The sequence below is a fragment of the Vidua macroura genome, chromosome 20 (assembly GCF_024509145.1).
Source record: "Vidua macroura isolate BioBank_ID:100142 chromosome 20, ASM2450914v1, whole genome shotgun sequence".
Classification (NCBI taxonomy): Eukaryota; Metazoa; Chordata; class Aves; order Passeriformes; family Viduidae; genus Vidua; species Vidua macroura.
In genome coordinates this window covers 1,402,263-1,423,996 of record NC_071590.1, presented here as the reverse complement: position 1 = coordinate 1,423,996, position 21,734 = coordinate 1,402,263, and the positions used below count along the sequence as shown (strand labels likewise).

General features: G+C 49.4%; 1 protein-coding gene across 2 annotated transcripts in view; it reads left to right on the top strand.

Annotated features, from left to right (window-relative positions):
- The window catches only part of GALNT17 (polypeptide N-acetylgalactosaminyltransferase 17), a 212,294-nt gene that overhangs the window by 120,249 nt on the left and 70,311 nt on the right, over nt 1-21,734 (top strand). For both annotated transcript variants that reach the window (XM_053995477.1, XM_053995480.1), the window contains one exon: nt 19,468-19,585. In XM_053995477.1, the coding sequence (XP_053851452.1) occupies nt 19,468-19,585 (118 nt within the window). The remainder of the gene's footprint in view (nt 1-19,467; nt 19,586-21,734) is intronic.

The window sequence follows — 21,734 nt, the reverse complement described above, 5'->3', positions numbered from 1 at the left end:
GAATTTAAAGGATTTAAAATCCCTTTCCCGAGCCTGGGAGATGCAGTGCAGATGTGGAACAGCAAACGAAGGGAGTGCACTCCGCTTCTGCAGGGGGTTTTTGTTCACAAGAGCCATTCTCACTGTCTCAAACCTGTATCAATTTTATTAACAGAGGTATTAGCAATGGTATTGCCTTTCTTATCCTCTTTGGTTGATGGAAACAACTCTTACACCACCAGTTTAACTTTTCTGAAGTACAGCACTAAAGTGCTTTCCATGTTTGTACAAATGAAAATAACCTTCTTTTAAAAATTAAATTGAAGCTGTCTGGTTGTTTTATGAAGCTGATCCCTCTGTGATGATCATACCCATAATGAATTATTCTCTGCATTGAGGTTGAAAATAACCCAGCCCCACAGGCAGTGCCCTCCAACCCCTCTTTCTTCTTCCTTTGTGCTGAGCCATTAACATGAGAGAGCCCCAAGCAGGTGCTGTGCTGGGGTGACCTTGGGGATAGGACTCCCTGCCTTGGGCAAGTGCACTTCAGTTTCCCTGGATTGCTGTGGGCAGGAGATTGCTGCTGGCAGCTCCTGAAATGGCAATTTTGAAGCCTGCATCACTTCCTAAGGCAGCTGTTCAGTTCTCAGTGATTTTTGTCTGGGATTTTGGTTTCCATCCTTATTGTGGGAAGGACCATGTCTTTGTGAAGCTGAATGGAAATCAGACATTGATGTCACCTGAAATGAAAATGTTAGTTTGGGGATTTTTGGGGGATTAAGCTAATCAAACTTTTCAAAATAGAAGTTAAGAGAAAGAGAAGAGAAAATTGTTAAGGGAAGATAGTTAAGGCTGCAGGAGAAACAGGCAAGGGGTTGTGGTAGTCGTGCAGTGGGTAAAATAAAACCAAACTGGTTGCTAAAGAGCTGATGAGGGGTTTGTGATGACTCTGGATCCTGACTTCCACAGAGCCACCAGAGATCACAGCCCTGTGTGTCCCTGTCCCCTCTCTGTGCTCGGACTCTTGGTGGGGTTTGTCCCTCATGACAGAGAGGGTTGTTGTGGCTTTTTCTCCCATAGCATCACCCTCTCTCAGCTCTAAACCATTGGCCATCTCTCAGAGCAGAGTCTTTACCTGTTTACCTGTCCAGATGAGGGGCTGGTAACCCTGTGGAAAATCCCAAAGCAGCTGGTGCTGAATATTGGGGAACAGAAGGTTGTTGGAGACCTCCCAGCAGCTCCCAGGGTCTGGAGGGGATACAGGGAAGGCAGAGAGGGACCCTGCATCAGGAACTGGAGGGACAGGACACAGGGAATGGGGTCAAACTGCCAGAGGGAATTAAGGTCAGGTACAGGGAAGGAATTGTTCCCTGTGAGGGAGGGAAGGCCCTGGCACAGAGAAGCTGTGGCTGCCCCTGGGTTCCTGGTTGGACCAAAACCCCTTTCCCAACTGAACCTGATTGCAAAACCCTCTTGAGCCCAGATCTTCCAATGATTGAGAGGGATGGGTGAGGTTTAGGGTGGGTGACTGATGGTGGTGAGAGCTCTGCTGAGGGCAGAGCAGCCTGGCCTGTTCCTGCACAGAAATCCCCCTGTCCCTTCCCCCTTGGGAGCAGAGCTCCCAGCCCAGCAGTGGGATGAGCCCCGAGCCTCCTTCAGGCCTCGATGCATTTCAGTCTCTGAAATTCTTTCTTTTCTGGAAAAGCTTCTGCTCAGAGAGGTCAGAGAGGTTCCCCGTGGCTGCTCCACAGGCTGGGAACCAGCTGGAGCCAGCAGCCATCCCTGAGGTGTCCTGCTGGATCCAGGAGGAAAGGGCCAAGTGCTGCCCACGCCTGAAAACAGGGAAATCATAAAACCAAACAGGGAAATCATAAAACCAAACAGGGTTTTAAGATCAACTCTGCAAGAATAATTGGGATATTAAATTCATGCAGTTCTCACTACAGAGCTACACAAACGTTTTCCCATTAAGGAATTACTCATTCTTGCAGGTTTTTTTCCAGAGCAGTGGGATGAAAATTTGCTGCTCTGGAGTCCAAATCTGGTGGATCTGGGGGCAGCCAGGCAGTGATGGGTCACTGCCTCTGCTCCTGCATCCTGGGATCCATCCTGGGAGAGGATGTGTTGTTTTTCCAGTCAAAATGGTCCAAATGAAATGCAAAGGATAGGTTGGAACAAGGGGTGAGCAGGAAAACAGTCTCCTTATAACATGCAGGGCACGGAGCCTGGGATGGGAAGAGGAAGCACACAAGGCTGTTAGCCAGGGCACCAGCCTCTTTCTCTTCAGTTTAGTTTCAGCTTCCCTTAAAACTCCTGCTGTTTATCCACTTTGCCCACACGGGAGCCAGAAGCCTTCCTGCTCGTTTCTGTCAAATTAAATTAATGGGCAGAAAAAACAACCACACAGATGCTCCAAATCCCAGGCTGGAACTGCAGAGTTTTGGCTCTTGCATCTGACTCTCAGTGTGGTTCAAAAGCAACTCTGGAGGCACTTGGGGCACTCAGAAAAGGCAAAGGAACAGCAATTTTCATGTTTAAAGGGAGAGCTGAATTTTTCAGCCAGCTCTGAAAGGTGAGCTGTGGAATCTGGGATCTGGGGGTGTGTGCATGTGTGATGGGCTGGTTTCCTGTGGTTTTCCAAAGCCTGCATTGGCTGGATGGGCTTTTCTGCTAAAATAATTGTATAAAAAAAGAACTGGGAATCTTCTGGGAGTGAGGGAGGTGCCTCCCCCACCTGCAGCTCCCAGCAAAGCACCTGGGAGGGGCAGGGATGGAAACCCAGCAGGTGGCCCAGAGCCCTGTGTTTTGGAGATTAAGACTCGTTTGGGGCAGTTTGATGTTTCTAACATCACTCAGAGTCATCTCCTCCTTTGCAGCCAGCACAGGACCTGGAGAGCAGCTCCAGACCCAGTGGCTCCAGTCACAAATGCACGGGGGTGAGCTGGTGCAGCCAGCCAAGGGCAGAACCTGTGGCTGCAGATCCCAGTTTTGTGCAAGGAATAAGGCAGGCAGAGGGTGCAGCAGGCAGGGCAGGGCGCCAGCCAGCTGCTTTTACCTTCTGCTCTTTGCACTGCCACGGACCACGAGCTGAGGGGAGAGAAAATGAATTTGTGGCTTTAACCATGTCAAAGAACCCATGTAAATGGGTTCTTCTGTAAATGCCTTTCCTTCCTTCTGTAAATGGCTTTAATTTGGCTTTTTATTTGGCTCAGACCTTTTCCTGCCACCTCTCCAATGGCTCCTCCTTTCCCTTTCCTTTCCATTTCCAAGAATGCTCCAGATGAAGGGCTGGAATCTCCTGGTGACCCCAGGAGTGCTGCATCAGTGGTGCCCTGGCCATGGATTTCCTCTGTCTCCTAAAAGCTCTTGGAGGGTGGGAGGAGTTCCCAAACCTCCAGGTAGAAGGCAGCAGTTTTGTTAATCAGTGTTAATTAGAATGAGCTGGTTTGGCCTCAGTGGGACCAGCTCTGGAGCAGGAGAAGAGTGGAATGTATAAAATGAGGGATGTGAAGCTGTGAGAGTTCAATGCCAAGGATGTGTTTAGGGTTTTGCTGAGTTGGAGTTAGAGAGAAGATCAGGAGTAAGCACTGATCCTATGGGAAATACATATTTTGGGGTTCTTCCACATCTTCTAATTGCAAACATTGCATTGGGTGCTGTTTGCAGGAGTAGGACCAAATTTGGCCAAACAGTTTCTAAATGTGGAGGGACAGAGAGCTCCAGGATCCCAGCACTGGAGTTTGGAGGTCCTTCCATCCCAAACCAGTCTGGGACTCTGTGATGGTTCAGGGTTATTGATGAAAGCAAAGTTTTGGGTTAGTTTCTCCCCAGTCTGGGAGATTTTGCCCCAGGATAGGTTATTTCAGTGCCTTTGCTGCCCTTTAGTGCTGCCCAGCTGCAGGCAGGGAGCAACAATTTCTGGGAAAATGAATCTGGGCAGTGTTTTGTAGGACAGAACTCTTGGATTTTTTAAAACTGCAGGGCAAGAATCTCTAAAATGCATCACAAGCCCTCAATGTGGGGTTTAATGGTTCTCTTAATTCCCAGTGAACTCCTCAGTGAGAGCCTGCCAGCCACAATTTGGTGTCACCTGTGAAAATGTCAGTGTCATCTCTCAGAGCAGTGGGACTGAGATGAGGAGGTTTTGCAGCTCTTCTGCAGCACTGAAGTGCTCAGATGTGTTTCAGGTGGGGATTGGGAACCTTTCCATGGCAGCCCTTGTCCCATGGAGGTTTTGTACACTCTTATCTCACAGCTTGAGGAAGGTTTGGAGCTGTCTTCAATCCCCCCTTAACATTTGCACCTCCTATCCCTGCATCTGGCACCCAGATGTTGCAGCTTCTCCTCACTCTTCCCTGCTCTGCCTCAGGCTGTTAAATCAGCACCTTTTCTCTGATTGAAATTCCTGATTAAAGCTGAAGTGGAGTGAAAGTGCTCCTGGCTCTTTTGGCACGTGGTGCTCTGCAGGAAAAGGGCACAGAGGGCAGAGTTGTTCCTCCCTGGGGTAAAGCCAGCAGCAGCTCCTGGCACAGGACTGGAATTTTTCTCTTTCCTTCCCACTGCTGATTTTCCATAAGCAGGAAGCCTCTGCAAAGACACAGCATAAATGCACTGTAGGTTTGCCCAAGAGTCAGAGGGCAGTTGGATTGGAATTCTTGGAGCATGTCCTGAGGGAATGAACTCAGGGCAGCTCCTGGTGTGGTTTCCAGCCTTGGGATGTGCAGGGCTCTGCAGATGATCCCCTGGCAAAGGTTCCTTGCTAAGCTAACTTCTTTTTAGGGCTTCAGACACTGACATCCCCTCCCTCCAGTCTTTCCCAGCCTGCAGATTCCATCAGTCTGGATTTGTTAAAGGCTGCAGCCTGTTGGAGCTGTGCCAGGACAAACTGCAGATCCTTTCCCCTGGAATCTGACACTGCTCAGCTTCGCGGCAAAACACAAGGAAGGCTCAGCCCCAGGCCACAGAACTCCTGGAGTGGGAGACAGATCCCTCCTGAGCCAAATGGGAATGGTGGAGCCCTTGGCATTCCCTGTGCCAGGTGTCACCTTGCCCGAGGAGCTGGGAGCAGAGGGAGCTGCAATTTTATCCTTCAGGATACAAACTCACCCTGCAGAGCTGCGTGACAGGCAGGTCCCTCCTGAGCCAAATGGGAACGCTGGAGTGTCATGGTTTTACATGAGAGACATTTAGGGAAGTGATGGAAAGCTTCTAGCCACTGTGACACGCCTCTGTGAAAAACACGTTAAAGACAAAATTAGAAAATAAGAGAGACTTCACAATTACAGATTTCCCTGAGCAGCTACTATTCCTGACAAAATTGAGAGCCGTGAAAGAACTTCTTTTTCCTTGTAAAAAAGTTTCCATAACATTAACAAGAAAGAATTCTCTCCCTAAGTAAACTGAAAAAAAAACTATTCTAGAAATAGTAAACGAACTAAAAGTTTAAGTTTTGTTTCTTTACATTGTCAGTAAGAAAAAGAAAGTTGTAAAGGAAAGAGAAGTGCTCTGAAAGTTTTATTCTAATTCTTATTACTCTTTCTTTTAGATACTGTTAATAAATTTTCTTTATACCTTTTTAAAGTTTTAAACCTACTTTACCTTTCTCCTCATCTTACCTCACTACAAGAAGTAAATACACTAATAATTAGCCAACACTAAACTCACCACACTCATTAGTACATTAACAAAAAAACCTCAAAATTAGCAAAATCTCAAATTGACAAACCAAAACCACTACATGGAGCCCTTGGCATTCCCTGTACTCCCTCTGCTCCCAGCTGCATTTTTATCCATCAGGATACAAACTCACCCTGCAGAGCTGGAGACAGGCAGGTCCCTCCTGGGACTGGGGAAGCAGAATTCCCTCATCCTCCTCCCTCTCAGCCCTGGAGTTTGTTGCCAGGTGGTTGTGACTCGCAGGAGAGCCCTGCAGACACAGGAATGACCATTCCTGCTGGGAATGAGGGGCTGCTCCTTGGGATGGCACTGGAGGGGGAGAGGGCCCTGTTTCCTGCATTTCTTCTGCCCCCTGAATGCTGACATCAAACAAGCTCTCCTCTGTGCAGTGTAGAATGAAATCCTGGCTCTCCAGGTCCAGTTCTTCCTGGGCTGATGCCACCTGGACACAGGGCTGAGCCCTTCATCCCATCTTGTCACCCCATTGCCAGGTGACAGAGCGCAGGAGCTGCCTGGGATGGCCCCTGGTGCTCAGCCTGTGAGCCAAACACATTTTTTAGTTTTTCCTTACACATTTCATAAAGGAAGGTGAACTCCTGCCACCCAGGAGCTTGCTGAGGGTTTTGAGAATGACTTTGAATGGGTCTGGAATCCAAGTCTCCCCTGGGACAGGAGGCTCCAGAGGGCTGGAACCCCTCTGCTCTGGAGCCAGGCTGGGACAGCTGGGGGTGTTCAGGGTAGAGATGAGAAGGTTTTGGAGAAACCTCAAAGCCCCTTCCAGGGCCTGAAGGGGCTCCAGGAAAGCTGGAGAGGGACTGGGGAGAAGGGATGGAGAGATGAGACACAGGGAATGGCTTCCCACTGCCAGAGGGCAGGGATGGATGGGAGATTGGGAAGGAATTGTTCCCTGGCAGGGTGGGCAGGCCCTGGCACAGGGTGCCCAGAGCAGCTGTGGCTGCCCCTGCATCCCTGGCAGTGCCCAAGGCCAGGCTGGACAGGGCTTGGAGCAGCCTGAGACAGTGGGAGGTGTCCCTGCCATGGAGGGGTGGAATGAGGTGATCTCTAAAGTCCCTTTAAATCCAAGCCATTCTGGGATTGTGTGATTTAAGAAAAATCAATGCATTTTGCATTTGGTGATTTAAAACCCCCATTAACAACAAACCAAAGCAAACTAGAAAAGCAACACCAGCACCCTCTCCACTCAAAAAAAAAAAAGAATGTATAAACCACAAGCAGCTGTCCCAGAGGGGGCTCATGGTGAGTGTGCCCCATCCCAGCAGAAGTCAGTCAAGGCTGTGCTGGTGCTCAGGGTTTGAAGTCAGGAGCAGATCTGCAGCACTTCCCTGGTTGCCCTGTGCTCAGCATTGCTCCACTCTGCCTTTTCAAGAGCTCTTGAATCTCTGTCTGCTTCCCAGCTTGTGCAGCTGTGGGATGAAACACAGATTTCCAGGGTCCCTTGGTGTGGTCAGTGTCCCTGGGATGGGATTGCAGCTTTGGGAGCAGCTTTGAGATCCCAGTCCCTGGGATGGGGTTGCAGCTTTGAGGTCCCAGTCCCTGGGATGGAGTTGCAGCTTTGGGAGCTGTTGGCTCAGGGTGCCTGACCCTTAAACAAGCAGTTGGGATAAATCTCTCTGCCAGCATCAGCCTCTGTGCTTGGTGGTTGGGTGGATCTGCACTAATCCAGGTGGAGGTGAACCCAAACCATCCTCTCCACCCCTGAATTCCCTTACCTGGCAATCATCTTTACCAAGCTTGCATTTACATTTCACTGCAGTTTTCCCCATTTCCATTTTTCTTTTCCATCAACTTTGCCTGGTGTTTTAAACAAAACAAAGCTCAGCACTGAGCAATGAGTGACATTTGCTGTTAAAGGCACAGGATGGATCTGCTGCTTGCCCAGGAATTGTGCAGCTGTGCCAGGGATGTGTGAGGGGGAGATAAAGCTGGGAGCTCCCTCCCCACCAATAGCTGCTATCAAGGAGGTGTCACAGTAAATGCATTCCTCAACTCCTCAAGGTGCTTACGGGGCTGTTTCACTGCTCCCTCATTTCTCAGGGAGTGCAGCTGCTCCAGCTGCCAATAACCATTCCTCACACCCCGTGATGGGGATGGAAATCACTCACCCAAACTCTGTCTGCAGGAATATCCCTGCAATTCCCGAGGACTTGAGGCTCCTGAATCTTTCCCAGCCATTGCAGGGATCTGGCACAGAGCACCAGGGGCTGTGCAGACCCCACTGCTGATGGCATCACCCACCACAGGCTTCCAGCAGTGCCTGGGATGTGGAGCTGAGGAGGGATTGGTGTTTAGGAGCTGCTGCTGAGGCACTGGAGGGAACTGGGACCAGTGGGTGAATTGTGGTTGTGCTGGAGGTTTGAATGTGACTGTGCAAAATCACCCCAAAACCACACAAAAGTCACCCCAAAGTCACTCTGTGGTAGCAGAGGGGCTCTGGGGCTGCTCCCCCAGCTCAGCCTGACCTTACCATGGCCTCAGCCTTCCCCTGCTCTGCTGTTCCTGCTGTTTCCTAGCAGCTGACAGGGACTTGTGCTCTGCTCTACCCGTCAAGGGAATTCTCAGCTCAGCTTTGTGGCAGTTCCCTTTGTGTGTTTGTCCCCAGATGCACAGCTCGGGCTTGCAGCATCTTTGTTCCAGGCAGTGATTTGCTCAGGAAGATTTCTCTCCTGATTTCTGCAGTTTGGCTTGAGTGTTCAGAGATTAAAAATGGTGTTTCAGCTGTAAACAGAGCAGTTTGCTCAGCAGAGACGCTCACCTGCGCCCATCTTCACCTTCTAAAGTCAGTTTATTGTAGTTTCTTTCCTCTGATGTCACTTGGAGCAAGTGTAGGAGTATTTTGGTAGAAGATAGGTCAGAAATCACTGTCCAAGTCCCAGTTTGAGTAGCAAGCTCAGGCTCAGAGAGTTAATCCTGATCCTTCAGCCCCAGCTCAGTGCTTTAACCAGGGCATGGTTGTTGTTGTGACTGAGACAAAGAGAACTTTGCTTACCTGTGAAATTTGCTCATTGTGATTTTTATGCTCAGTGGAAAGGAAGAACACGACTCAAAGTCAGCTGCTTGGCTGCCCTTGAGAAAAAATATATTCATGTTAAAAACAGCAAAGTAAATAACACGTCCCTGTTAAGTACCTGATAGTTATACATATTACATCCCAGAGTAATTATCATTTAATTAGCACTCTGGCAGCAGTGGAAGGAGATGGAGTTACAGTGCAGTTCTTGCTGAAGAGTCCTGTTCCCAATGAGGAATTCCTGCATTCCTGGAAGGGCCCTTCAGGGACCGTGAGCAGCAGCAGGAGCCAACACCCCCCCAGGGCAGCAGAGACCCAAAACCTGCAGGGTTCCCTTTGCTGTGGCCACAAGGAATGAGGTGTTCTTCCCTGCAAGGCAGTGGTGGTGGATTTAGGATTAGATTTGGGATTAGATGAGCACGTGCAGTCCTGGCCACCCAAACTCTGGTCACCATCTGAGGGGTTTCTAAGGAGAAATGTTTGCCCCCTTTTTTCTTTGCCTTTTCCTGCACTTTATTGTGTTGTCAGTCAGGCTGTAAGTGCCAGGGGTTAAAGAAATCCATGTTATTCCTCTTTGAATATCTTTATATTCGATACCAATATCTATTTCCTTTTTATTCCACCTGATTTTTAGGGTTTGGGGTGGAGGGGTTGAAATGAGATGGTCTGCAAGGTTCCAGCCCAAACTGTCCTCTGAAATAAAAGGCCACAAAATCTTTCCCCTTCACAGGGGTGAAATCTCTGCATCCATGTGCTGTCACTGGGGGCTTTGAAGTGGTGCAAACTCAAATCCTTAAATCTGGGATTTATAATCAGACTTTATTGTCCTCTGGAGGAGTTGAGGACTGGTTTGAAGGTGCTGTGAGTGTTAAATCCCAGGATTTGGTGAGGCCCCTCCTGCTCTGCTCCAGCTGCCAATGAGCTGCATTTCAGTGGCTGCCAATTAGTACAAAGCAGCTTTTAAACTACTTCTGGGGGAACTTTGAAGCCACTGGCTGACTGTGCTCTGGGGAATTGTGCATCCCTGCCGTGGAATAAATAGGTCTGATTTGCATAGGCAAACAGTGCCAGGTTAATGGAGACTCCTGTGGGACTGAAGCCCCCAAGGAGCTCTGAGGAGGTGCTGGAGGCTGGGTTGAGGTGACTGATGGTCCCTTTTTGGGGTTAATTTGGGGTGTGCTCTCCTTCCCTGCCCCATTCCAGAGCAGGGATCCGCGGGTGGGGACTCTTGGGTTTCCTCACCTCCCGGCTCAGGTTGAAATTTCAAACGGCTTGCTTTTGTCAGACCTTTATCTCCTGTTGGTGGCCACGCTGTAACCGATGGGACAGCAGCAAGCATCCTGTCCCTGCTGGAGCCCAGGCTGGGCTCAGCTCCTGGGCTGCTTACAGGGTGTGCTGGAGCCTGTCTGTGTGGAACAGAGATTTCCAGAGCTGCTCTGAGGGTCACACCTTTAGGGGACCAGCATAGAGGGAAAATAAAGCCAGGTTCTCCAGATCCTGAGCTTTCCTGACTCCTCATCTCTGCTGATCTGGGCTCCCTTTGTGCCCTGCCTTGATTTGCAGTGGCTTTCCAGGCAGGGAAAGTGTTTTTCTTGCATCTTTTATGCATTTTTCAGTGGCTTCCAGTATGAGCCAGTGCACAAATGAAAGTCTTGCTCTGCTTTGTCTCAGCCCCAAGCCTGAGACTCTGTGTGGCCTCTCCTGTGGGAGTGTCCTAATAAATCACAGAGAGTGACCATGATTATTCCTCAGTTCTGCCTTTGTGGATGAATGGGGCCTGTTAAGGCATGCAGATGTTTGCAGATGTGCTGTAGGGGCTTTGGGAAGGACTCTCAGCCCCTGAGCTCTGGGGAGGCACCTGGACAGGTCCTTGTGTGCCAGAGGGGCCCCCAGTTGTGAAGGACAGGGCATCCCCGCATGCTCCCAGCACCAGGAGATGAGCTCAGGTGAGCAGCCCTCTTCCAAGGGAGAATCCTGCCATTGCAACTCTTTCCTCTATTTCTCCACAGCACCCAGTCCCATTTGAAGGTGATTATCAAATGAACTGTGGCCAAGGTGCCTTCTCTGGAGTTTGTACTCTGGGACTCAGAGTGCAGCCCCAAATGCTGCCCCTGCTGTGACAGCACAGGAGCACCAGGGCCATTGGAGATGTCACCTGCAGTTATTTCCCGTGATGGAGAACAGCCCCAGACACCTTCTGCACGTTCTCATGGCCCTGAGCAAGGCTCATGCCATCTCAGGGCTCTTGGCCTGGAAGGGTTTTCCAGGTTGGTGCCTTTTGTGAGGTCCCAGCAGGGTGGGTGTGGGAGCTGGATGGGCTCCTGCTGTGGGAATGGGATCAGCCCTGATCCTTGGGCTGAGGTTTTACATCAGGTGACAAAACAGAGAGCTGGGGACGATTGCTCCCTGAACATGAGCATTTTGGCAGCCTAGAGCAGCACATCCATCTGGGGACTCCTGTACAACGTGCCTGAGCCATGAAGGAGGTGTCCAACCATCCAGGGATCTTCAGTGCTGGGACATCCTTGGGCTTTGAGAACACACCAGGAAGGAAAAGGCTCTTGGGCAGTGGCCAAGGCAGCAGTTTCATCCTGAAGGGGAAGTTTTGTCATCGAGCCTGGACAAGGAGATCAAAATCAGCAGTGGTTCCCAGGCACAGGGTGGGCACCAGCTTTTGATGCTGCTCTAGCAGCAAGGCTGGGAAACAGCAAAGCCTTGCTCAGAAGGTTGTGAACCACAGTGCTTTTCTCACCAGAGACTGAGGGGTCTGGCACCCATGGCAATATCAGCAGTCAATTCAGCAGCTCCAATGGGGAAAGCACTAAACTGATTTGTAAATGGTTTTTCTCAAGAGCATCCAGGTGTTACCCTCACCTGACAGAGGAGGAAACAGAGCTACAAAGGAGTTAAATGCTTTGCCTGAAGTTCCAGAGCAGGCACAGAACAGTGACAAAGTCAAATGTGTGTTCAGCAAGGGCACAGGCATGGGTAGATGCCTGTGTAAGAGGTATTTTTAAAAATCCAGTTTTCACAGCCTCCTTGCTATTAAAGTTTAAGTGGTATTAATATCCAGTAAATTCAGCAAATCCATTCAATCCAGCATCTCTTTTATGTGGTATGTCTTATTTTTAATTTGTTTCACAGGTTCTGTGGTACTTAGCAACAGCAGGGAAATAAACCCATTGGAAACAGACAATTAACCAAGGGCACTGGGGCAGAGAAACTGGAATTGTTCAAGGAACAGCTCTTGGAGATGCTGCCCTGGGGATGAGATTAAGGAAGGGATGCTGCTGGGGACTGAAATGCCATTCCTTCATGGACATTTGGCTACATCCCTGGGAAAGACATCCAGCTTTCTCCACCCCCCGGGCAGTGAAGGGGAGCTGGGAGCGTGGCTCTTCCAGCTCCTGCTCTGCACGGAGGTGTTCCACAGGAATGTGGGATTCCCCTTTGTGTGTGACACCAGATTTTGGGCTTTTGCCATCGGGCTCCTGCCTGGGCAGTGCCTCCCTCGGCTGCCCTGGCCTCGGGCACCCTGCAGAAATCCAGGGCTGAGGTCACTAACAAAGCAAACCCGCTCCACGGAATGCAGCTGCATCCTGCCTGGGTGTTTGGGGTGGGGAGGAGCTGGGATGGGGCTGAGATGGGAACACCACGTGCTTGGGGTGGGGAGGAGCTGGGATGGGGTAAGGAAGGGTGAGATGGAGGCACCATGTGCTTGGGGTTGTGGCTGACGTGAGAAACGACTGCTCACTTTTAAAATTTTAGAGGTTTATTAAAGATTAACAAAAAATACAACAAAAGGATTGAATAAGGAACAATTACAGCACTGGGAGTCTCTGTGACTACCAGCCATGGGCTCATCCACAAAATGGATGCTCCACCTTTTATACCTCTAGCCCCTCCTAAAGTCCTGTCAGTGGCTCCTTCCTTGCTGCCCAGGGGTGCAGATCACTTTCTCACACCTTGATTTGGGGTCAGGTGTTGCCATAGTTGAGCCAACCCCTCCCAAATACCCCGAGTACCAAGGCCATCCCATGATAACAATGCAAGGGAGAGGGCACATTGCAGCAACACAACCAAACATCTACAAAACTTCTCTTAATATAAATACATTGTTCACCCCTTCATCGTGGGAGCCAGCCATGTCATTGCCCACCTGTAACACCGAGGAGCCCGTGGGGAGAAGGCTGAGAGGGCCCGGGCCAGGCAGGAGCTCTGCCTCATGCTCACTGCTCCCCGGGTGTGGCCCGGCCCTGGCTGAGGACAGGGACTGGAATGCAGCTGAGGGACACAGTGGCAGCTGGGGCAGGGCCAGCTCTGTCTGGGTCTCTGCTTTGCTCTGCCTGACCCCATTTCCCTGTGCAGAGATTCCTCTTGTCCCCTGCAATCCCCTTTCAGGGAACGGGCTCCAGGCTCTGCCTGCCCCTCCAGGGACCCCAGGGCACAGGCCAGCCTCCACAGGGCCCTTCCCAAGGGAGTGGGTGCTCCAGAAGCCAAATGCCCCGGAACCAGACCTGCTGCTTTCCAGTGCTTTTTCATTCCTCCAGTTCCCCTCCTCCATCTCTGCGAGGGTGCAGAGGTTTCCTCCGTGGCTTTGTGGAGGGGTGGCAGCAGGAGAACAGGATGTCACCTGGGGGTGGTGGCAGCTCCAGGGTGGCCTGGGGATGCTCAGCAGGGATGCTGCCCCTCAGCCACCCTAGAGCCATCCTGTGAGCTCAGACTGGCCCAGGGTAGTGCTGCACTGGGCTGGACTGGTCAGCGAGAGTCAGAGCTGGAGGCTCTGTCCTGGCATCCCTGATTGCCAGGCCACAGCGGAGCAGAGGGCTTGGATGGGTTCTGTCCACAGGGGTCTGCCCTGGGGCAGCCTCTGGCTGTCCCTGTTGGATGATCAGAGGGGTCAGTCCTTGTATTAAATTTCCACACAAACATTCCCTTGTCTAAACCTGTGTTACTCATGCCAGACTTGACTATTCTTTTATTTCTTTTCTGAGCACAGAAGGGACAGCACTGAGTTGGTTATTTTGCAGACAGGTCCTTAATCTTGCCTCTGGCCAAGAGAAAATCCAATGTTTTATCACAGAGTGTCACATGAAAATAAAGGTGGTGTTCTTCCCTTCCCTGCTGTCATCAGGGAAATCATTGACAGGCCACTAATTAAAGCCACAGGCCTTCATTTGATAATTTATCTGACAATTTCAGCATACTGGGAGTTGGTTGAATTTCGGCCCTGGAGCTCAGAGGCTCCCAGAGTTTCCTGCTGAGATGCTGGATCCCACCAGTGAGCCCCAGCTGGGTGGTGGAGGCACAGAGAGGCAGCAGGGGTGGGAAATCCCAGAGTGGAAAATGGGATTGTTCCCATAGCCACCAGCTGGAGCCCTGCACATCTGTGGTGTGCCCAGCATGGGGAGGACCTGGAGCTGTGGGGGCGAGGCCAGAGGAGGCCATGACATTGATAAAGGCATTGGAGCTCCTCCCCTGTGGAGATGGGCTGGGAAATTCGGGATTGTTCAGCCTGGGGAACAGGAGGTTGTTGGAGACCTCCCAGCACTTCCCAAGGTCTGGAGGGGACACAGGGAAGGCAGAGAGGGGCCCCGCACCAGGAACTGGAGGGACAGGACAAGGGGAATGGGGTCAAACTGCCAGAGCAGATGGGATACTGGGAAGGAATCCTTCCCTGTGAGGGTGGGGAGGCCCTGGCACAGGTTATTCCATGGATTCCCCATCCCTGGCAGTGCCCAGGACCAGGCTGGACAGGGCTGGAGCAACCTGGGATGGTGGAAGGTGTCCCTGCTGGGTGGAACTGGATGACCCAGTTTTTAACCCATTCCATGATTCCATCCATGACTGTAAGATGTGTGGATTCGGTGTGTTGAAATAGGAATGGCAAGGTTGGGAGAGGGACAAAGAAATTCCTTCTGGGCAGGTACAGGACTGGCCCAAATGCTCCAAGTGTGGGGCAGTGCCTTGTGGTGTGGAAGGTGAGCAACCCCATGATCCAAGTTTATTAGAACCAGCAGCAGCTTAGCAGGAATTGGATACCCTGGAAGTGCTTCCAGTCTGTTCTCAGCCTCTTGCAGTCGATGGTAAACGCACTAATTATTTTTTTAATATCTTTTTTCTACATATTTTATAACCCGCTCTTTAGTGTAAAATTGGAAGCCAAATCCAATTGTGGGGGAAAATTAATTTCCTTGAATTGAAGGGGCAATCTCCTTGAGACTTTTTAATCATTAGATGATAACTGTGAGCTAAAGAAAGGCAGACCATTAATGTAACTTAATAGAGTAGGATAAACGTTTTTCCCTGTATCTCCTTAATCTTTATTTAGAGATCCAAGAGGAGGATATTTCATAAAAGCTGCTCTTCTTGACCTTTCTTCACTTGTTCTATAGAAGAACCAACCAAGAGAATGGCAAGGAAGTAACACTGTGGAGTTCTGGATACAAACCCAATAATTCTGCTCAGCATCTCTGCTCTTCCCTCCTGCCAAATTCTGCTTTTCCTTTCTCATTAAAGGGAGAATAGCTATCGGACAAATAAAAATGCATTTGGCTGAGCTGGGTGATTTTTAAAAACAAGCTGTGTAAATGCTTTTAATTAAGGGGCAGAGGAACAAGAGGCTTTATCAGCTCTTTGTCTGCAAGGCCATTATTTCGTTGGGGATGAGCAATCCATTATTGTCAGCGGCCACCTTTTTGAGGGATTTACTCCCAAATCAAATGGTGTTTTTATTTAAATTGTTGAGTGCTGCTTGATTCCTCATTTATTAAATGTGGAGGCATTGTTACAGAAGAGAATGGAGCACTTAATTTGGATTGCTGGAGGGAGCAGGACTGGTGCCTCGGGAGCTGCCCGGGGTCCTGGGCTAGAACGGGACGTGCAGCAAAGTGGGGAAGAGGAAAACTTCAAGGTGAAGTTGCTAAATCCCAGTTAAGCTGTTTCCAAGAGAATTTTGGGAAGGATTGATGGTTCTGTGCTTTATTTATAAAGTGAAGTCATGTTGTGAAGTCTCAGGGAAAAATTCCTTCCTCGGAGGGTGGGCAGGTCCTGGCACAGGTGCCCAGAGCAGCTGTGGCTGCCCCTGCATCCCTGGCAGTGCCCAAGGCCAGGCTGGACAGGGCTTGGAGCAGCCTGGGACAGTGGGAGGTGTCCCTGCCATGGAGGGGTGGCACTGGATGGTATTTAAGGTCCTTCCAACCCAACCCATTCCATGATTTATAAATAACAATGAAAGAAGCTCTCAGGGTACAGCTCCTGTTCCTGAGCTGTTTCCAGCCCAGAAAACCTCATTTACCTGATTGAGAGTTCCCACTGATCCACATTATTGGGTCCAAAATGCAGTTTCCTTTGTCTGAAGCTTTTTCCTGGATTCTTTTTCTGGCTTTTACCTCTCCTCTGAGTGCCTCTAACAGTTTTTGACAGGAGAAGTCAGAGGTTTCCACACCTATTCCCAGTGCAGGAGATGAACTGGGTCGTTCATACTCTGGATAAAACCAGAGCAATTTTCCCTTCTCTTAAATTCCAGGAGGTAATCTAAGATAATGGAACTATTAGATTTGGCATCTGTAAGGTGGTTATCATTTCAGAAGGAATTGTTTCTGTTAATGGCAGTTAACTTGCTACAAATAAAGCAAGAGAATTGAAATCTTAAGTACCAGAGTAGCAGCAAACCATGAAACATTATCCTGCTCCGTGGAAGGAAGGCTGAGCCAGCTGTCAGGGAAGAAATCTATTGGAAAAACTGTCTGATGGATTCCAATTGGAACTAATTTAACGTGGCAGCAGCATCCAGCTCTTCTACTTTCTATTAGAAATATTAAAATGTCTATAAATAATAATATTAAAATGGGCAGAAGCTTTCATCCAAGGAACTCATGGTTTTTATCAGGATGAGTTTGGTGGCTGTTGGTGGAGCTGAGCTGTGAAATCCTTGACATTCCTGAGCTGCCCTGGGGACCCCAGGAGCTCCTCTGGCAGATTTGGGCACTGTGTGAGGTGTGGATGGAGAGCTGGGGCCTGCTGTCTGTGAGCCAGGTCTGGGGGAATTCAGGGCTGTTCTCCACCTCTGCAGGCCAAACCTGCTCAGTCCAGCCTTGGACGTGCTCCATGGCATGGACAGGGCTGGAATGGACTTTGAGCCGGGATTTGGGGGCTGCTGTTACCACACAGGATCCTGTCACCCCATTCCTGCCTCAAGAGCAGCTTCCCTCTGGAGAACAGGCATTCCTGGGGCTGTGGGATTTCCTTGGGCTCACAGAGGTGATGATGGGCATCCCATCCTCCTGTTCAGAGCTCGGAGCTCAGGGTGGGTAGGTGCCTCAGGTTTTAGCTTTTATATTTTTCACATTCTGTGCTGCTGGGTCTGGGCTTCATATTAGGGGATAGTGAGCTCTCTGCACAGAGCAAGGAGACAAAACAATTCCTTCTCTAGTTGGGGACCAAGGACAAATGATCCAAATCTCAGGCCCAAGAGCACAAACAGTGTGGAATGAAGAGAGAAAAACAAGCAGGATGGGACTGCATGGGCTGGAGCTGTAATTGGACAATTAACTCCAATATGCAAATGGAGCAGAACTGATCAAAGTGAGAGACCCCATGAGCAGTCGTGCATTTTGTGACCATTTTGGGTTGTGCTGCCCAAGGTGGATCCATTGAAGTCTTTTAATTAATCCCTACTTTCTTCTTTAGCTCAGTCTAGTCTCTGTTCTAGGTCAGCCTTCACAAGGCATCACCTGGAGCTCCCAAAAAATCAGACTCTGGCAGGACCTCGCTGTAAAATTCACTGGCACCTCCCTGCTGGACTGAGTGGGCCCCTGGGTTTTTTCTTTACAGCACGGATTCAAAGAGCAGCAGTCAAATGGGAGAATGCTTTTTCTATTTCTATTCCAGCCCAGGGAATATCCCAGGGGCACACTGTGCACACACCATGGCAGCAGCAGCTGAGAGAGTCCCCGAGCAGCACGAGCAGAACCGTGTGGGATTGTGCAGTGCTGGGCTCTGGGCAAAGTGCAGTTTTATGGAGAGGGTCAGAAGGGCTAAGCACTCAAAAAATCCCCTGAAATGTGATCTCAGAGCGTGTGAATCAGAGCTGCATCCTCATCTCAGGGCAGCTGGAACAGCTGGAGAGCTGGTCCAGGGGTTTGTGAGTAATGAGGATCATTAGTAAACACAACCAATCTATAATGCCCTTAAAATTGCACAGTTATGACAAATTAACTCCTGGCACTGTGTTTTTCCTCCCTCCTTGTGCTATTCCATTGATGCTCCCAGTTTTCTGGGTTGTTTCCCTGGCCAGCCCCTGCCCCTGGCTGCTCCTGCAGTGTGAGCTGAGAGGTCTGAGCTGGAGGGCACGAGGTGCAGGATGGATGTGACAACTTGATCCCTAACCCAGAGCCCTGCTGATACTGGGGGAACTGGGAAATAACCGCACAGATGCTTCCCCAAACTGTTTAAAAAAGATTTGCTTCTACAGATTTGCAGTGAGCTTGTTGCTGGTGGCCATGGCTCCTTTGTGATTCCAACTGGAAACACTCTTCCCTGGAACACCCTAAAAGCACCCATCCTACAGTCTGCTCCATTCCAGACATGCTGGAAGTAAGAGAAAGGCCATTCTTGTATTTCCATTATTGTATTTCCTTCATTTATGGCAGAGTTGTGTCCTTGCCCACAGACACCCCGAGGTATTTTCAAATAATAATAATAAAGCACAAATAATAATAATAAAGCACAGCCTGAGAGCTCCTCCAGAACTGTCTTGGTTTGAAAAGACAGGTGTCTGCTTAAGAAAGGCAGGAGCCTCCCCTGAAATGGAAAATGTAAACCTCCTCCCTCTGAATTGTTACAAATTTGACATTTAGGCGCTCTCAGGCAAAGATATAAGAGTAGGAATAGCAGTTCTTTACTAGGAAAATTAAAATATAAATGCAATAGTGCCAACAAAAACCAAACCACTGCCAGAGTGAGAGCAGGCCCTGGCAGGCTGTGGGTCAGGGTGGTGGCAGCAGTGCCATTCCATGGGGGCTCAGCCCTCCTGCAGTGCCAGCTGTGCTTCTGCTGGAGCAGGATCCTGGACAAGGCTGGAGTTTTCCTCTGAAGCTCCAGGGCTGCTGTGGATGGGCCTGGGCTCCCTCTGGGAATGCAGTGGGGAAGAAAGCTGCTCCTCTGGGAATGCAGTGGGCAAAAGCTGCTGTGCTGTTCCAAGGGCAGATTGGATCCAGGTAGGAATGCTTGGCTGCTCCCCTGGGCAGAGCCTCTCCCCATGGGATGCTGGAATTTTCTCAGCCGTGCAGGGACACTCAGTGGCCATGAACAGAAGAGATCTCCTGGAGGGAGGATTGGCTGTGGGAGAGATAAAGAAAAGTGCCCAGTGAACAGCAGAGAACTGCCCCAGCTCTGACAGATGTCAATAGAATGCACATCCCCATTTCTAACCTAAGACAAAGGGAAAGGCCATTCTTGTATTTCCTTCATTTATGGCAGAGTTGTGCCCTTGCCCACAGACACCCCGAGGTATTTCCGGTAAAGCACAGCCTGAGAACTCCTCTACAATTTAACTCCAGGAAAACCTTTCTCCAGTCTGTACAGCCTGAAATGATCTTGCATTTTGGACCATTTATTGCAGTGGTAAAACAATGTCTTCCAAGGCACATTGCCGTGAAAGCGTTGGGTTGAGCGGTGGTGGGAGGCAGCTGAGCCCAGCAGCTGAGCAGCAATGAGCCCATGGGCCAGCAGGGATGGGGAAGTGTCCCTAAATGTCATCCCTGTGCTTCTCTCCCATGCAGGACCCCGGCCATGATTGGCTGCTCCTTCGTGGTCAACAGGAAGTTCTTCGGGGAGATCGGGCTGCTGGACCCCGGCATGGACGTGTACGGAGGGGAGAACATCGAGCTGGGCATCAAGGTTGGTGCCACTGGGCAGCAAAATGTCACCTCACAGTGTTCTCAGGAGCCCAGAGCTGTCACTGAGTTGAACAGTTACTGGGATCCTTCAGGGGAGCTGGGGGTGCTGGCATTCACAGCATTTTAATTTCACTTTACGGAAGAAAAATGACTTGGTTCTGGGGATGAGTTTAATTTTTTTCCTTGGATTCCAATCTGTGTGATCTGATGCAAAAAGCTGCTGGAATGAAATGGCATTTCCAGCTTGATCCTGGCTGTGTGGTCACAGTGTTGCTGGAAGTTACAGGGATCTTTAACAGCAGGAAAAACACAGTTGGGTGAACAGTGTTTGGGGGTGCTGGGGCTCCTGTGAGTGTCTCACGAAGACACAAAGCCTGCAAATATTTTCCAGGCATTTAGCATCTGCAAATAAAACCTGTTCACAAGCACAAAGCCTGCTTCGAACAGTAAAACTCTACAAGGCAGGATTTCAGAGCTGCCTCAGTGCCTCCCCCTGACAACATCCCTTGATTACTGTGTACAATATTAGATCTGGCTTAGTGATTCAAGTGTTTACACACACTGAAGTGATTCATAAGTGATGAATTCCATTTTCAGAGTAACCTGGGATGGCAGAGTCTGTGGAGATTCTTCCAGGCATGGTTTGGAGTACACTTGTGCATTAATAAGCTGATAGGGGGAGGCTGGAGACTTCTAACTGGAAAATTGCATTGATTGTGCTGTTGTAAAAATGAAAAATCATTGTTCAGCTCAGAGATTTACCAGAGGATATTTGCTTTGCTGGCAAGACACAAGAAACTTAGGAAATCTGTTGTTGTTGGCTATGGGGAGCAATAATCTCACTTAAACAAGGGAGGGGAAATTAAAGGCTTTCAATGTGCCACAGAGCTCCTCTCCTTGCGAAGTAATTACTGCTCATCCTGCAGTGGGGCTGGAGAGATCCCTCTCCAAAGCCAGCTTCTCTCGTGCCTCTCCTGGTTTGTTTGGATTTGGGATTTTTGGTCTCATTGTGGAGCTGCTCTTATCGCAATAATTTCAGCTAATTTGCCTGGTTTGGGGGCATTTCATTGAAGATTGGCTTCTTAACTGGAAAAATCAGATGGATGTCTCAGAGAAAGTGGTGAGCATTTGTCCTCTTCTTGTTCATGTGCTGAATTTTTTTAGAAAGGCCAATAAATATCATTGTGGGAAAAACAAAAACAAAAACACCCTTCTCTTCCCCAAGTGACTTTCCCAAGCTTGGGTTTCCAAGCCATACATTTTCACACTCATGCTGTGTGTTCTGGTCAAGGTTTTTAAATTACTGGTGGTTTTGAGCAAAATACTTAGAAATCTGCCTTGTAAGGCTGCACAGAAAGTAGAATTCTAAAGATTCTTGAGCTCCAAAAATCGGTTTGTGGGTGTTTTGCTGTTTCGCCTCATAAGTGGCCATCTGGAGTCCCAAATGTAACCTGGGGCTTCCTTGGTTGTTTCAGTGATTCCTGTGTGAAAATAAATCCAGAAAGTGTTTCTTTTTGATGATGGTGCAAGTTCCATCATTGTTCTGAGAATCCTGGGGCACTTTTAAATGTTTTATGAATGTGATTGTCCCTTTCTGCTCTGCACTGGTGCAGCCTCACCTCAAATCCTGGCAGCAGTTTTGGCACCAAAATGTCTGAAAAATCTAAAGCCAGAACTACCCAAAGAACAAAAACGAAGAAATAAATCCACTGAGGCTATAAGAAGGACATGGAAAATTTGCAGTGTTTCAGGCAAAAGCACAAGCTAACCTGTCACGGAAAATTAAATTGAGGAATCTGAATAACAAATGGAAATAAAGAACTGAGAAGGTTGGGCTGGACTAACCTGGAAGGGCCAAAGCCATGCACAAGAGTTCTGTTTTATTAATGTGCTTCAGGCTGGGGGAGTCCCATCCCTGAGGGGTTTCACAGTGGGGATGTGGCACTTGGGGACATGGTGCTGGTGGCACTGGTGGCCTTGGCAGATCTGGGGGCACGGTTGAACTCAAAGATCTCAGTTTCCAGCCTAAAGAATTTCATGGTTCTGTAAGTGCTGTAAAATGAGCTGTACTGTGCCTGCTGTGGGGAAATATCTGGACGTTCTGTTTCTCTCAGCTGCTGAGTTCAGAGAGCAAAATGAGAGAAGTCCTG